The sequence below is a fragment of the Diceros bicornis genome, chromosome 31 (assembly GCF_020826845.1).
Source record: "Diceros bicornis minor isolate mBicDic1 chromosome 31, mDicBic1.mat.cur, whole genome shotgun sequence".
NCBI lineage: Eukaryota > Metazoa > Chordata > Mammalia > Perissodactyla > Rhinocerotidae > Diceros > Diceros bicornis.
The window spans coordinates 21,151,145-21,166,693 of NC_080770.1; the positions used below are offsets into that span (position 1 = coordinate 21,151,145).

At 34.3% G+C, this 15,549-nt stretch overlaps 1 protein-coding gene across 1 annotated transcript; it reads right to left on the reverse strand.

Moving 5' to 3' along the window:
- Window positions 1-13,782: 13,782 nt before the first annotated feature.
- Window positions 13,783-14,715, reverse strand: LOC131395785 (olfactory receptor 4C16-like). The gene has a single exon (XM_058527607.1). It carries the CDS (start codon window positions 14,713-14,715, stop codon window positions 13,783-13,785), a length of 933 nt encoding a protein of 310 aa, XP_058383590.1.
- Between the last annotated feature and the right edge of the window lie 834 nt (window positions 14,716-15,549).

The following is a 15,549-nucleotide window of genomic DNA, read 5'->3' on the forward strand; positions in this document are numbered from 1 at the left end:
TTGTTTAGTTTTTACTTACAAATTGAGGTTTCTAAAGGTTAAAATTTCTAATTAGTATATGTGATTGAAAATTAAGAAAAATTAAAAAAAATATGTCTGTGTACAGGGAAAATAAGATGTATAAAGAAGGAACAAAGAATGGAAATATTTTGTTTGGTTGATTAAGAAAGATAAATTTGTCCTCAAGTACTAGAAGGGAAAAGAAAGACATGGGACAAATTCTGAATGTAAAAAAAAAGTTATAGAAGGTTTGTGGAAGAAGAATTCTGGAAAAAGAGTTTTTACATGGTCAAGTTGGCTAAGATTAAAATGAATTTAATTAGGGCCGGTCCCGTGGCTTAGTGGTTAAGTGCTCACGCTCCACTGCTGGTGGCCCGGGTTCGGATCCCGGGCTCGCGCTGATGCACCACTTCTCCGGCCATGCTGAGGCCGCGTCCCACATACAGCAACTAGAAGGACGTGCATCTATGACATACAACTATCTACTGGGGCTTTGGGGGAAAAAATAAATAAAAAAAAAAAAATTAAAAAAAAAATTTTTAATGAATTTAATTAAATAAATGAGTTTTAGTAGCAGAAGTAAGCTGGTGCAAAATTGAAATTTCTCGTAAAAGGATAATTTGCTTAAACTTAATAAAGAGGTTATAAAAGATTTTTCTTTACCTTTGAGTAAGTCTACCTAAAAAAAAAACTGTTAAAATAATTTCCTGTGTTCAAAAGACTGAGGTCTCTCTATTAAGGCTTTTTAGACTGTTAGTGCTCTGTTTGCATTGACTTGATTGTTTATATTTTTGACAAGCTCCACCAAAATTCATATCTTAAATAAAGTCTTTTTTTTCTTTGAAAATTTTCAAAGGGCCCTGGAACTTCTCAAAAAAATTTGCTCTCTTCCTATAAAGAAAAAGATACTAAACTTATTAGGCTTATTCAGTATGTTAAACTACATGGAAAGCATTGTCAGAAAAGTGATGATAAGCCTGCTTAGGTGGTATTTTGTGGGTTAATGTTAATGATATAGGCGTTTTAAAATTGTATAACATTACTGAAATTCTGATCTGTCCTGGTTATCAGTCATAATTCTGGTTATTATTTTAAAGTGTTATATGTCACAAAATTAACCAAATTTCTCTGTCAATTGCCATTTTGAGGTCTTGTTGTTTACAGACTTATTTCTTTGCTCTAATGCTTTTGCAAAATGTTTCAACTTCAGAAAAATTCATGGAAAGTACTCTGACATTTACACTGAAGTACAGGCTTCTGATAAACTTTCTGATGATAAAACTGAACTTGGTAAGAAATTACAGAAATCTGATGGAGAGACTGACTTCATGAAGCTGCTAACAGAAAGACTGGGATCGAGAATGGATTACACAGGACTGAATGAACTGATGAGGATGATTATAATTTTCATGATTTTTCATTTGAAGTATTGCTGAATTTTTAATGTTTTGTTTTTTCAGATTTAAAGAAAATTTTTTCTCTTTTCTCCCGAGATAGCTATGACATAACAATTTGGTAAATGATACTTTTGTAAGCAAAATTGAAAAATTTATCTTTTTCTCTCTATCTGATCCCTCAAATTTAAAGACTCTTAGTAAGTGAGTATTGTTGTTTTCATGGCAATATAGTTATCTGCATAAGTTCAATAAGAATCTGTTCTCCTTATAACAGGACACAATTGGAAACACTGGTTATATTACCAAGGCTGTGACTGGAACATCATATTTGCGATATAACCATACAGCTTTTGAAGAATGAAGATTAGACTTTATGGAATAAAGCCACGTGGAAATATTGGCTTGGTACCTTATGTTCCAAACAGCACTTACCAGGATAAGTAAAGAATGTCACTTATCTGGCAGGTACAAAGAACTTCGAAATATTTTGGGGGAACCTCGGAAGAGAAGAATTCACCCAAATCTGTAGATATTGCAGGCAAAGTCTGATGACAAAATCCTTGGCTTGGCTTTCCTGGCCTCGAGAGGCTTTTGAAGTTCAATGTGAGATTCCTTACAAAAAGTTCCAGCAAAGCAGATTTAAAAGAGCCTATGTGATCAATTGCTATTCTTGCTGTACTTATGTAAATAATTGGGCCAACTCTATTAAAACTAGACTTATTTTGCAAACTAGTTTTAACTTGCTATCTTAATAAAAATGAGGGTGATTTTAGAGAAAAAAATTATATTTCAGTAAAAACTATAATATACATTTGCGGATATTAGATCCTAGTTTTGTTAATTGTCTTTTAAGGTTTTTGTTTTATATCTGTTGACTGGACTAGATCCTGATTTCTTCTAGTCTCCTGAAATATCTGGTTACAGATGTCCAAACTAACATTTTTGATTTTTTTCCATCATTTTCATTTAGAATCACTGAAAACCGAACCTGCCCTTTTTCCTGAAGCCTTACAAAGTGAAGCCGATGGACTTGATACAAACTTAAGAGATTACTTGATGACATCATCAGAGACATTTTAAACTACAAAAGATGCTTTGACGCTGACGTCTAAAATTCTTCTTCACTGGCTGTCCTCTAAACTCAAAAACTACTTTACAACTTGCTCTAACCATTAACCTTGTTTTTCTTTTGTTTACATAGAAATGCTTCTATTAAATACTTGATTGCTTGCTTCCACAATATAGGCGTAACCTTGAGAGCCCACCTGCATCACCACCTTCCAAAATGAACTTAATTGAACTGATCTATTATCAAGACAAAAAAAATGTCTTCAGTGAGATAAAACAGCCTACCAACTCAGCTTCTAGACTATGAAACTTCTTTAAGTTTCAAAAAGACTGTAAAACTTTTAGTTTAAAAGGCGGGACTGTGGGAGATCAAGATTTGGCCACCCTGAAATCTATCTCTTTACCTTAGTTGTTTTCTCTAGGGACATTTGAACTCCCCCACTAACTGCCTAAAGAATTTGACATGGTGGCTCCTTCCTAAAACAGATTTATCATGACTGCTATAAAGATAACGTAGGGTAAATGTTACAATAGAAAAGGCACCAACAAGCCCCTCTTATCAGAAGTTCTGTCTCTCTGGCCACATTCTCTGGATGACCCTGAGAAGAGTTGCCAGACAATCATTTACATTTATAAGGGAAATCTCCATTTGTAAAGGTATCTCCCTCTCTGTTTGGAGAAGAGAGGGGGATGAGCTCATTTCTAGTGACTTATCAATGTGGAAGGTAAGGCCTTGGGCTGCATAATAACCTTACTCTTGTTTACTGTGCTTTAGTGGTACTCTCCTGTAACTGACTTCCCTTACCCCCAAAATCCTCTTTTGTCATTGGCTGAACATGGTATTTAAGACGAGAATTTCTGCTATTGTGTTGAAAAACACAGTGTCCCTGCTTTCTCCCATGTATACATGTTATTAAACTTGGTATCATTTTCTCCTGCTAACCTGTCTTGTTAATTATTTGGCCAGCCAGAAGAACCTTAAAGAAGAGGGCAGAGAGAGATTCTCCCTCTTCCCCCTACAATACCAAGCTCTTACAGTCAAAAGGTGGTGCGGTGTAGTAGAAAGAGGACCTGATATAAACCTGATTCTGACATGATGGTGCTGTAACTCTAGATAAATTGTGTATCTTCATGGGTCTTCGTTATCCCATTTGTTAAATGAGATAGTTTCAATTTCACTATCATCTATCATATTAACAGTTACTTCTACCATGAATTAAGTCAATTCCATCAACATGGAATAGCCATAAAACTCTGGTAAGGAGGCAGAAATATGAGAAGATAAAGCAATAAAATAAACTGCTGGAGACAAAGCAAGATCTGTTTGATTTGAAAGGAGAAGAGAAGTCTTGGGTGATTTCTGCATGCCCCAGGAATTACTTTGCCTTGGTATTTGAAAGGTTTGTCTGTTAACCAACAAAAGAAAAAATCTCTGCCCTTTCATGTCGCCATTCTTTCATGCATCCTTTTAATCTTTCAAGTTTCATGCTAGTCTATATTAGCTCTCCCATGTAGAATGAATTAAATATTTGTGGAAGAGGTCATCGCTGAGAGATACTTTAGTATACGTAAAGACGGGTTTAGGAAGAGGGCAATATTTAATTCAAATGGATGAGTCTTCAGTGGTGGAATTTCAGGCAGTCTAGTGAGGTCACTGGAACGTATTGTGGAAAGTGGTATGTGGAATAGTTTTGATTAAAGGGGCTTACAAGTTATTCCCCAAACCAAGCCACAGATGTAAATGATCCTTTAGTTTTAGGCTAGGATAGGATTAGATAGTGTCGTAGATAATCATTAGGAATTTTGTCCACCTGAAGCCACTTCCTGTGACGATTTGTCAAGTTAGCGCTTACAACTCTGACCGAACTCTGTCCTCAGCATCCTTTTCCAGCAACATTGTGCCTGGCACTTCCAGCTTTTCGGAAACTACAGGGCTGCGTTTTGTCAGGTCTGTATAACAGAGCTGATAGAGTAGTCACTACAGGTATACCTTTCCTTATCAGTACACAATAATGATAATAATAATAATAATAGTAACAGTAAGAGCAATAATTCAAATTCAGACTCAAGTACATCCCTCTGCTTTTCTTGCATGCTCATTCCCCTCTGGTTTTTCCTTCTGTATTAAAAAAAATACTGCTCTCACTGAGAGAACCCTTCAATTTAAGACAGCTCATCATAGCAGATTTTGACAACCGTGAATTGTGTTGCTTGCTTTTCATCTAGAAGAAGCTTGGGAATTGTGCCTCCATTGTCCATAGCATAAGTCCTAGAGGAATTCTTCTTTCCCCTTGAATCAAGACCCATCCCTCCACTTTCTAAGCATTTCACACATAATGACTCAATTTCTTTTAAAATTATTGGCATTTTCTTATTCACCATCATGCTATCCTACTTCATCGTCATGTACGGATGCACTTCATCATCTTATCATCATCTTAATAATTTTCTTCTCCATTTATTTCTGAGAACAGTGTCTTGCAACTGTATTACAGGTATTCAAAATATAGACATTTGATTGAATTTCCTTTCTCCATAAATGTTTTATATTAGTTTTAGAAGAAAAAAAAATCTCACCAGTATTGTCTGCGGCTTGAGTTTTGCTGTATTTTCCTCTCTCTCTTGAGATAATTTGGGTGCAGCTGTCCAAAATAAAGTAAGAATGATGCCTTAGGAATTGCCTTATGAATAGTTAGTACTGGAAAACCGCTGACCTCTGAAACTCAAAGACTGGTAGAAGTCAAGTCTTTATTGTTCCTGGTTCTCTCTCTCATCTACTGAAATCTGCCATTTCACAGTATCTTTGGCAACAAATGCTTTTTTCTCTACATCTTATAAAGTCTATTTAAAGAGAATGATGCAAAATGTTAATGACCTTGGGGAAAGCCCTTCTCCCAAAGTCTCCCTCCATAATCAGAACTACATCAGAGAGCTAACAATGAGCTTTAATTTCCAGATGCTTTTCAATTTATTAAGAAAAGATTTTAAAAATTTTCTTTATTTGCTAAATTTAAAACTCAATCAATTCTTGCATTTAGGACCATAACACTAATCCAAAGCATTTCAGCAAACAGAAGTAATTGTATTATGATTATATATCTTGTTCATTGGATTAATGTGCATCTATATATATTAAATATTACATATTTAATACAACATATATATTAAAATATCACTTTTTGGAGTATTTCTCTATTGAATTTTAATTTTTCTACTCTTTTTGAAAGTTCTATTTGATTGGAAAATAGTGGGTTCAATAGTGCTATTTGGGGTTTACTGCTTTTCTTTTTAATTGAGTCTGTGCTGATTTCTGGAGAAGTTGAGGGAAGACGTTCACTTCCAGCCTATACCCGAGGTGAATCATAGTGCAGGCTTTCGTTCTTTTACTTTTTGATAGTAAACCATTAAAATTGACTCTTGACCACTAATATACTTTCTTATTTTTTTCCTATTTACACTCTTTCCTTTCGCCTCATTCTGGCTTTTCTTTCTTTCCCCTTTCTACTCTCATCCCACCTCCTTCCTCTTTTTTCATACAACCTCCAAAAATCACGCTTTTACTTGTTCATACTCATAGAGGGAACTTATGAGCTGCCCATCACTTGCTACTAAGCATAGCTGATTTACTGATCTCACTGCACCTTTTAAGAGATGCTACATATTCCTTTTCCAAACCATCTGTAAATATCTAGAAAGGGGACAAATGTATCCATTGGTTCCTCTTTCCCACTGGCGAAGTTCTCAACAGACAATTTTCCAAAGAAGATATACAGATGGCCAACAGGCACATGAAAAGATGTTCAACATCATTAACTATCAGGCAAATAAAAATCAAAACTACAGTGATATATCACCTCCCGCTGGTCAAAATGGCTATAATTAACAACACTCTCTGTTTTTTTGAGATGGAGTCCTTTTAGATTCCACATGTAAGAGACGTCGTTCAGTATTTGTCTTTCTCTGACTTATCTCACTTAACATAATGTCCTCAAGGTCCATCCATGTTGTTTCAAATGGCAGATAGTAGAGTTTCCTTTGTCTCATGGTTGAATAGTATTCCATTGTGTGTGTGTGCGCGCACATGCACGTGCACATATCATATCTTCATCCACTCATTGTTTGATAGAAATGAAGTTATTTCTACATCTTGGCTATTGTGAGTAAGGCTGCAATAGACATGGGAGTATATACATCTCTTCAATAATTTGTTTTCATTTTCTTTAGGTATATACTCAGAAGTGGGAATGCTGGATTGTATGGTAGTTCTATTTTTAATTTTTTTTAGGAAGCTCCATACTGTTCTCCATAGTGGCTGAACGAGTTTACAATCTCACCTACAGTGCACATGGGTTCCCTTTTCTCCACATCCTCGCCAACAGTTGTTATCTCTTGTAGTCTTGAGGATCACCATACTTATAGGTGTGAGGTGCTATCTCACTGTGTTTTTGATTTCCATTTTCTGATGATTAGCAGTGCTGAGCACATTTTCATGTACCTGTTGGCCATTTGGATGTCTTCTTTGGAAAGATTTCTATTTATTTCCTCTGTCCATTTTTAATTGGCTTTTTTGTTGTTGTTGTTGTTATTAAGTTGTATGAGTTCTTTACATATTTTGGATATTAACCCTTATTTAATACATGGTTTGCAAATATTTTCTCCTATTTCATAGTTTGCCTTTTCATTTTGTTGATTGTTTCTTTTGTAATGCAGAGGCATTTTTTATAATAGATATATATATATATATTCATATTTAAATATCAAATACTTTCTTGCAGTGCAGAATCTTTTAAGTTTGATGTATTCCCATTTGTTGATTTTTCCTTTTGTTTTTTGTGATTTTGGTGTCATATCCAAAAAATCATCACCATGGTCATTATCCAGAACGTTTTCCTCTATGTTTTCTTCTGGCAATTTTATGGTTTCATGTCTTACATTTAAGTCTTTAGTCCATTTTGAGTTGATTTTTTGTGTATGGTGTGATATAAGGGTCCAATTTCTTTCTTTTGAGTGTGAATATCCAGTTTTCCCAACACCATACATTGAGAACATAACCTTTCCCCAATGTTTATTCTTGGCATCCTTGTCAACTTTCAGTTGACTGCATATGAGAGGGTTTATATCTGATCTCTCTATTCTAGTCCATTGGTCTATGTGTCTGTTTTTATGCTAGTATGATACTGTTTTGATTACTGTGGCTTTGTAATTTAGTTTGAAATCAGAAATTGTAATGCCTCCAGCTTTATTTTTCTTTCTCAAAATTGTTTTGTTTATTCAGGGTCTTTTGTGGTTCTATGCGAATTCTAGGATTGTTTCTTCTATTTCTGTAAAAAATGCCTTTAGGGCATTGATAAGGATTTCATTGTATCTATCCATTACTTTGAGTAATGTGGACATTTTAGCAATATTTAATTGTTGCAATCTGTGAACACAGGATGTCTCCCCATTTATTTGTGTCTCATTCAATTTTTTAATCAATGTTTTATAGTTTAAGTGTACAAAGCTTTCATCTCTTTGGTTAAGTTTATCCTAAAAAAAATTTTGTGCTATTATGAATGTGATTGTTTTCATAATTTCCGTTTCAGAAAATTCATTGTTAGTGTATATAAACGCAACTGATTTTTGTATGTTGATTTTTTTTATTCTGCAAGTTTGCTGAAGTACTTAATTACTTCTAATAGTATTTTTGTAGAGTTTTTTAGGATTTTCTAGTTAAAAACTGATGTCTGCTGTAAACAGTGGTAATTATATTTCTTCCTTTATGGTTGGGTGCTGTTTATTTATTTTTCATGCCTAATTGTTCTGGTTTGGACTTCCAGTACTATTTTGGACAGAACTGGAGAGAGAGGGGTTGTTTGTCTTATTCCATATTTTAGAGGAAGGCTTTCAATTTTTCACCACCAAGTATGATCTTAGTTGTTGGCTTTTCATATATGATCTTTATTACGGTGAATAAAGTTCATTCTATACCAAATGTTTTGAGAGTTTTTTTATCATAAAAGGGTATGAAATTTTGTGAAACCTTTTCTGCATCTATTGAGATGATAAGGTGATTTTTATTCTTCACTCTGCTAATATGGTGTATCACATTGATTAATTTGCATATGTTGAACGGACCTTGCATCCCAGAGATTAGTCCCACTTTGTCATGGTGTATGATTCTTTTAATGTGGTGTTGAGCTAAATTTGCTAATAATTTGTTAAGGATTTAGCATCTGTGTTCATCAGGGATATTGGCTTGTAGTTTTCTTTTTGTGTCTTTGTCTGGCTTTGGCATTGGAATGATGCCTCATAAAAAGACTTTGGAAGTGTTCCCTCTTCTACTTATTGGAAGAATTTAAGAAGGATTGATATTATTTTTCTTTAAATGTTTGATAGAATTCACTTGTAAAACCATGTGGTCTTGGGTATTTCTTTGTTGGAAGGATTTTGGTTAGTGATTCCATCCCCTATTAATTACTGGTCTGTTAAGGATTTCTATTTCTTCTTAATTCAGTCTTGGTAGGTTGTATGCTTCTAGCAATTTATCCATTTCTTCTAGTTAATCCAATTTTTGGCATACAATTGTTCATAATAATCCATTATGATATTTCTCATATCTGTGGCATCGGCTGCAATGTCTCCTCTTCCAATTTTATTTAGTTACATGGGTCTTTTCTCTTTTTATCTTTGTTAGTCTCTCTAAGGGTTTTTTTTTTTTTATTTTATTTATCTTTTCAAAAGCCAACTCTTATTTCCATCAATTTTTTTATATTATTTGACTATTCTCCACTTATTCATTTCTGCTGTAATCTTCAGTGTTTCCTTCCTTCTCTTAACTTCAGGTTAAATTTGTTCTGTTTCTAGGTCCTTGAGGTAAAATGTTTGTTAGGTTGTTTATTTGGAATATTTCTTCTTTTTAAATTTGTATGCTAATCACTATAAACTTCCCTCTTAGTAACACTTTTGATACATTCCATAATTTTTGGTATGTTGTGTTTTCATTTTCATTTGTCTTAGATATTTTCTAATTTCCATTTGATTTCTTCTTTTTGGTCAATTGTTGTTCAAGTGTGTGTTGTTTAATTTCCATGTATTTGTAAATTTTTCTATTTCCTTTTTTTATTGATTTCTAGTTTCATTCCATTGGGCTCAGAAAAGATTCTTGGGATGATTTCAATCTTCTTAAATTTGTTAAGACTTGTTTCATGCCCTAAAATATGGTTTATCCTGGAGTAAATTCTGTTTGCCCATGTGTACTGCTACTGTTGGTGGAATGTTCTGGATATGTCTGTTAGATACATTTTACCAATAGTGTTGTTCTAGTCTGTTGTTTCTTATTGATTTTCAGTCTAGATGATCTGCCTGATTTTGTAAGTGGGATATCGATATCTTGTACCATTATTTTATTCCTGTGTGTTTATCTCTCGATATCCATCAATATACTCTTTATGTATTTTGATGCCCTGATGTTGGATGCATATATATTCTTATAATTTCGTATGGAAATGACCCTTTGTCATTTGTAATGACCTTCTTTGTCTCTTTTGTCTATTTTTTGTCTAATATTAGCAATTCTGCCCTTTATTGGGATCCCATTTATGTGGGATCTTTTTTCCATTCCTTCACTTTCAGCCTTTGTGTGTCCTTAAATTTAAAATGGGTCTCTTGTAGACAACATATAGTTAGATGTTTTTATTTATTTATTTTTTTTTATGGTATAGAGCTTCCTCAAAAAAATTAAAAATAGAACTACCTTATGATCCAGCAATTCTACTTCTGGGTATTTATCCAAAAAAACAAAAAAGCTAATTTGAAAAGATTTTTCCACCCCCATGTTCATTGCAGCATTACTTACAATAGCCAAGGTATAGAAACAACCTAAGTAGATGAATGGATAAAGAATATGTAGTATGTGGGAGATATATATATATATATATATATATATATATATATATATATATATTTATACCTACCTACACAATGGAATACTATTCAGCAATAAAAAAGATTTACACCTTGCCATTTATGACAATATGGATGGACCTTGTGGGCATTATGCTAAAGGAAATAAGTCAGACAGAGTAAGACACACACCATATGATCTCACCTATATACAGAATCTAAAAGAAAGAAAACAAAACAAACCAAGCTCATAGATACAGAAAATAGATTGGTGGTTGCCAGAGGTGGGGAGAGGTGCAAAATGAATGAAGGGAGTCAGAAGAAATAACACATTTTGTTATTATTGGAGACAAATTTTTTAAAAAGTTGTATCCTCTTCTGTGTTTATTGACATGAAAATATCTATGAAGATGGTATTTAAAAAGAGAAAATAAAGAAAAAGATAAGAAGAAAACTTTTTAAATATGTAAATATATAGTATTAAAGAGTATCCTGTGGAATTTAGCTAAAGTCTTTTAATGCAAATTCTTCATGATCAGTAACATTGTTTAAATTAATACTTGTGACTTTATAATTATATCTCAATTAAAAATTGTTTTCACACAGAAAATGAAATCTTGCATCTTCATTAATGATATTTGTATAGCATAAAAGAGCAAACTTGAAAAAACTTGAGGATATCAATATGTGGCTTAATAATATACATATTTGTATTACATAATTAAGTAGTATGAAAAATTAAAATAAAATATTTTCAAACAAGGTAACCTTTCTCTTGTGAATATAACTTTTTAAAATAGACTTTATTGGGCCGGCCCGGTGGCTTAGTGGTTAAGTGCGCATGCTCCGCTACTGGTGGCCCAGGTTTGGATCCCGGGCATGCACCGATGCACTGCTTCTCTGGCCATGCTGAGGCCACATCCCACATACAAAAGAGGGATGTGCAGCTATGACATACAACTATCTACTGGGGCTTTGGGGAAGAAAAAAAGGAGGAGGATTGGCAATAGATGTTAGCTCAGAGCTGGTCTTCCTCAGCAAAAAGAGGAGGATTAGCACAGATGTTAGCTCAGGGCTGATCTTCCTCACAAAATATAAATAAATAAATAAATAAAATAGACTTTATTTTTTAGAGCCATTGTAGGTTTACAGAAGAATTATGCAAAAAGTACAGTGAGTTCCCATATATCTGCTCTGTCCCCCTCATAGTTTTCCATTTACTGACATATTGCATTAATTTGTACAATTGTTACAGTGATGAACCAATATTGTTAAATTTGTACTAAAGTCAATTACATTGCATTAAAGTTCATTAAAGTTTACATTAGACCTTACACTTTGTACTGCACAGTTTTATGTGTTTTGAGTTGTGCATTATGTCATGTAGTCATCATTACAGTATCATAAATAACACTTTCCCTTCCCTCAAAATGACCTGTGCTCCACCTATTTAACTCATCTCCGCTTTCCCTGAACCCTTGGCAACCACTGAGTTTTTACCGTTTCCACAGTTTTGCATTTTCCCGAAAGGGAATTTATAATTCGTAGCTATCATGTAAATATTGCTATTTTAAAAACTAAATATCCTCCTCAATGTTATCTCATTCATTGTTTTATTCCATTAGTATTTTAAAATTTAGTAACATCAATTGATTACTCTCTCTACTTCTTGATTACATAAATACATCACCCTTAATTTGGGCCGTCTATGATACAATTAATTTATATGATTCAAAAGAAACCTTAATAGGCCCCTCTCAGATTAGAAGGAATCAAGTTAATAGCAGAAAATAGATTTTACTAAAACAATACTATTCTGAGAATAAACTCAATAGTCAAAGACTTCCTAAGATCAGAGACTTAACTCAGATAAGGGCTTAATCTCCAAAATATATAAAGAACTCATGCATCTCAACAACAAAAAAACTAACAACCCCATTAAAAAATGGGCAAAAGACCTGAACAGACATTTCTCCAAAGAAGATATACAGATGGCCAACAGACACATGAAAAGATGTTCAAAATCATTAACTATCAGGGAAATGCAAATCAAAACTACAATGAGATATCACCTCACGCCCGTCAGAATGGCTATAATTAACAAGACAGGAAACAACATGTGTTGGAGAGGATGTGGAGAGAAGGGAACTCTCATACACTGCTAGTGAGAGTGCAAACTGGTGCAGCCACTATGGAAAACAGTATGGAGATTCCTCAAAAAATCAAGGATAGAACTACCATATGATCCAGCTATTCCACTGCTGGGTATTTATCCAAAGAACTTGAAAACACCAATGCATAAAGATACCTGCACCCTGTGTTGATTGCAGCGTTATTCAGAATAGCCAAGACTTGAAAGCAACCTAAGTGCCCATCAAGGGACAAATGGATAAAGAAGATGTGGTATATATACACAATGGAATACTACTCAGCCATAAGAAACGATGAAATCCAGCCATTTGCGACAACATGGATGGACATTGAGGGTATTATGCAAAGTGAAATAAGTCAGAAGGAGAAGGTCAAATACTGTATGATTTCCTTCATTAAGTAGTAGATAATAACAACAATAAACAAACACATAGAGACAGAGACTGGATTGCTGGTTACCAGAGGGGAAGGGGGGAGGGAGGAGGGCGAAAGGGATAATTCGGCACATGTGTGTGGTGATGGGTTGTAATTAGTATTTGGGTTGTGAACATGATGTAATCTATGCAGAAATAGAAGTATAATGATTTACACCTGAAACTTATACAATGTTATAAACCAATGTTACTGCAATAAAGAAAATATTAGAAAAAAAATCAGTAGGGTGAATTTCCTCACTGTTACATCACCGTTGGAGAAAGATCTAAGTTTGTTAGAATTTGGAGTAAAGGCTCAAGAATAGGAAGATAGATTAGTAGATTTTATATTCTCCCTTACTACATAACTCTCCACAATTATTTGAATCTAGTACTTTCTACTGAGTCAAGAAGAACAACTAAGTTGAAGGTTCATGATCAAACTTGATGAGACAGAAGTGTCTAATAAATGAAACACTTTGGAAGAGGTAAAAATAGCTAGGCTGTGGATATAAGCATGAGGGGAGGTGGTTGGTCTAGCAGCAGAAAATACCAGAAGTCAACATGATGAAGAGAAGGAAAAACACTAAATCAAAACCAGAAGTGATACTAGGAAGGCAAGAGGCAGAGACACAGCCGTGAACAGGAACTAAGGTAGTGGGCCTTACATACCAGTTTATACCTGGTACTGTCTTTTCCACTTCATAAATTTGACTGAAATCTGGCAAGTTTATGTGTTCACATTCTTTATTTTCTTGAAGAAACTAACTCTCAACCGCCAAGTTAGGATTGTAATAACTTCACAATAAGACCATATTCTGTATGAACTTCTAGGTCAATCCCAACAATGAAGAAAAATTTTAAACTTCCATTCATCTTTTGTTGTCTGAGATCAACGTCTTGCTCCATAACTTCTTCATGGCATTTTTCACTTCTGCATTCCTCGGTGTATAAATCAGAGGGTTGAGCAAAGGTGTTCCAAATGTATAAAACATAGCTATCATCTTATCCATGGAAAAGGTGGTTGCAGGACGTGTGTATATAAATATGCAAGGACCAAAGAATAAGATGACCACGATGATGTGGGAAATGCAGGTGGAGAGGGCTTTTCTCCTCCCTTCAGCACTGTGATATCTCAGAGAATGCAAAATGATAACATAGGAGAACAGCAGCATGACAAAACTCACTGTACGGATGGCTCCACCATTGGACACCAAAAGTAGATTGACCATGTAGGTGTCTGTACAGGCAAGTTTCAACAAAAACTGCAAGTCACAGAAATAGTGATCAATCACATTGGGACCACAGAAAGGTAAACTCAAGGTCAGAAAAATCTGAGCTGAAGAATGCACACAGAACCCCATCCAGGCCACAGCCACCAACGCACCACAGAGCCGTCGGCTCATGATGGTCATGTAGTGCAGGGGCTTACAGATCGCCACATAGCGGTCAACAGCCATGAGGATTAGGATGAAGATCTCTAGGCTACCAAAGTAATGTGATGAAAACACTTGAATTATGCACTCTCTGAAAGAGATAGTGGTATTCTTCAAAAGGGCATCGGCAATCATTCTAGGGGCTATGGAAGTAGAGAAGCAGGTGTCAGATAAGGATAAGTAAAAAAGGAAGAAGTACATTGGACTCCCAAGTGCTTGACTGGTCTTAATGGTAACAATAATCAGCAAGTTACCCAGCAATGTGCCCAAACAGAAAAGCAAGAAAGTGACAAACACTATTTTCTTCCTAACAGGATCCTGGGTCAACCCAAGCAGAATGAACTCAGTCACATTATTTTTCAGCTGCATGATTTCGTGAACAAGAAGAAAGAATGAGTGTGAAATAGATTATCTGCAAAAAATAAAGGAATTAATTCATGATGTGCTTTGAGAAATTATGGAGTATTTTAAGCAAATTAGTTTAATATAATATGTGAGATTATGGAATATTTTAAGCAGATATTCTTCAGAGGTACATTTTAATTGTGATTTCTTAATGTCACTTCAATACTTTCTTCCTCAATTTTTAATGACAAGTTCATTGGGTATATTAAGTCTCAAATAAGCTTGTGAATGTGATATTTTCCTATAGCACTCTTAAAGTCCAACCGTTTATTAACTTTGACATTATTCTGATTAATTTTGCCAATTCAACAACTACAAAATTAAGGGAGTCTCTGTTTTCTTATTTCATTCATTTTTTTAAATTTTAATACATCTTGGAGCTCATGTTTTGCATGGTGTACTACTTGGCATTTAGGATATACATGACTGCCTTTGTCGGTCGAGAGTAATAATGAACAACTTCCATACCACTCCCAACAAGATAAAGAATGTATTCTTTATACATTCATTTACATATCACATATTGTTATACACATTTATACAATCATATATTATTTATAAATAAACAGTGTTCAGTTCTCTGCACGTTTTCTCCCAGATAGTCTAGCTTGAAAGGAGGAACAGGAAATACTGATGGCCTTTAAGTAATCTCCTGCAAACTTCAAGCAAGATTGTGATATTAGTTCTTGACAAATACTAATGAACAGAAATGAATGCTCTTTGATAGTTAATATCTCAAATATATCATTTCTACTTGTATATCTTCAATTTCTAAAAAGCATCCCTTAGAATTACATT

Bases quoted from the DNA above. Each gene is read 5' to 3' on its own strand.
- LOC131395785 (XM_058527607.1), bottom strand. From the start codon at position 14,715: ATGCAGCTGAAAAATAATGTGACTGAGTTCATTCTGCTTGGGTTGACC.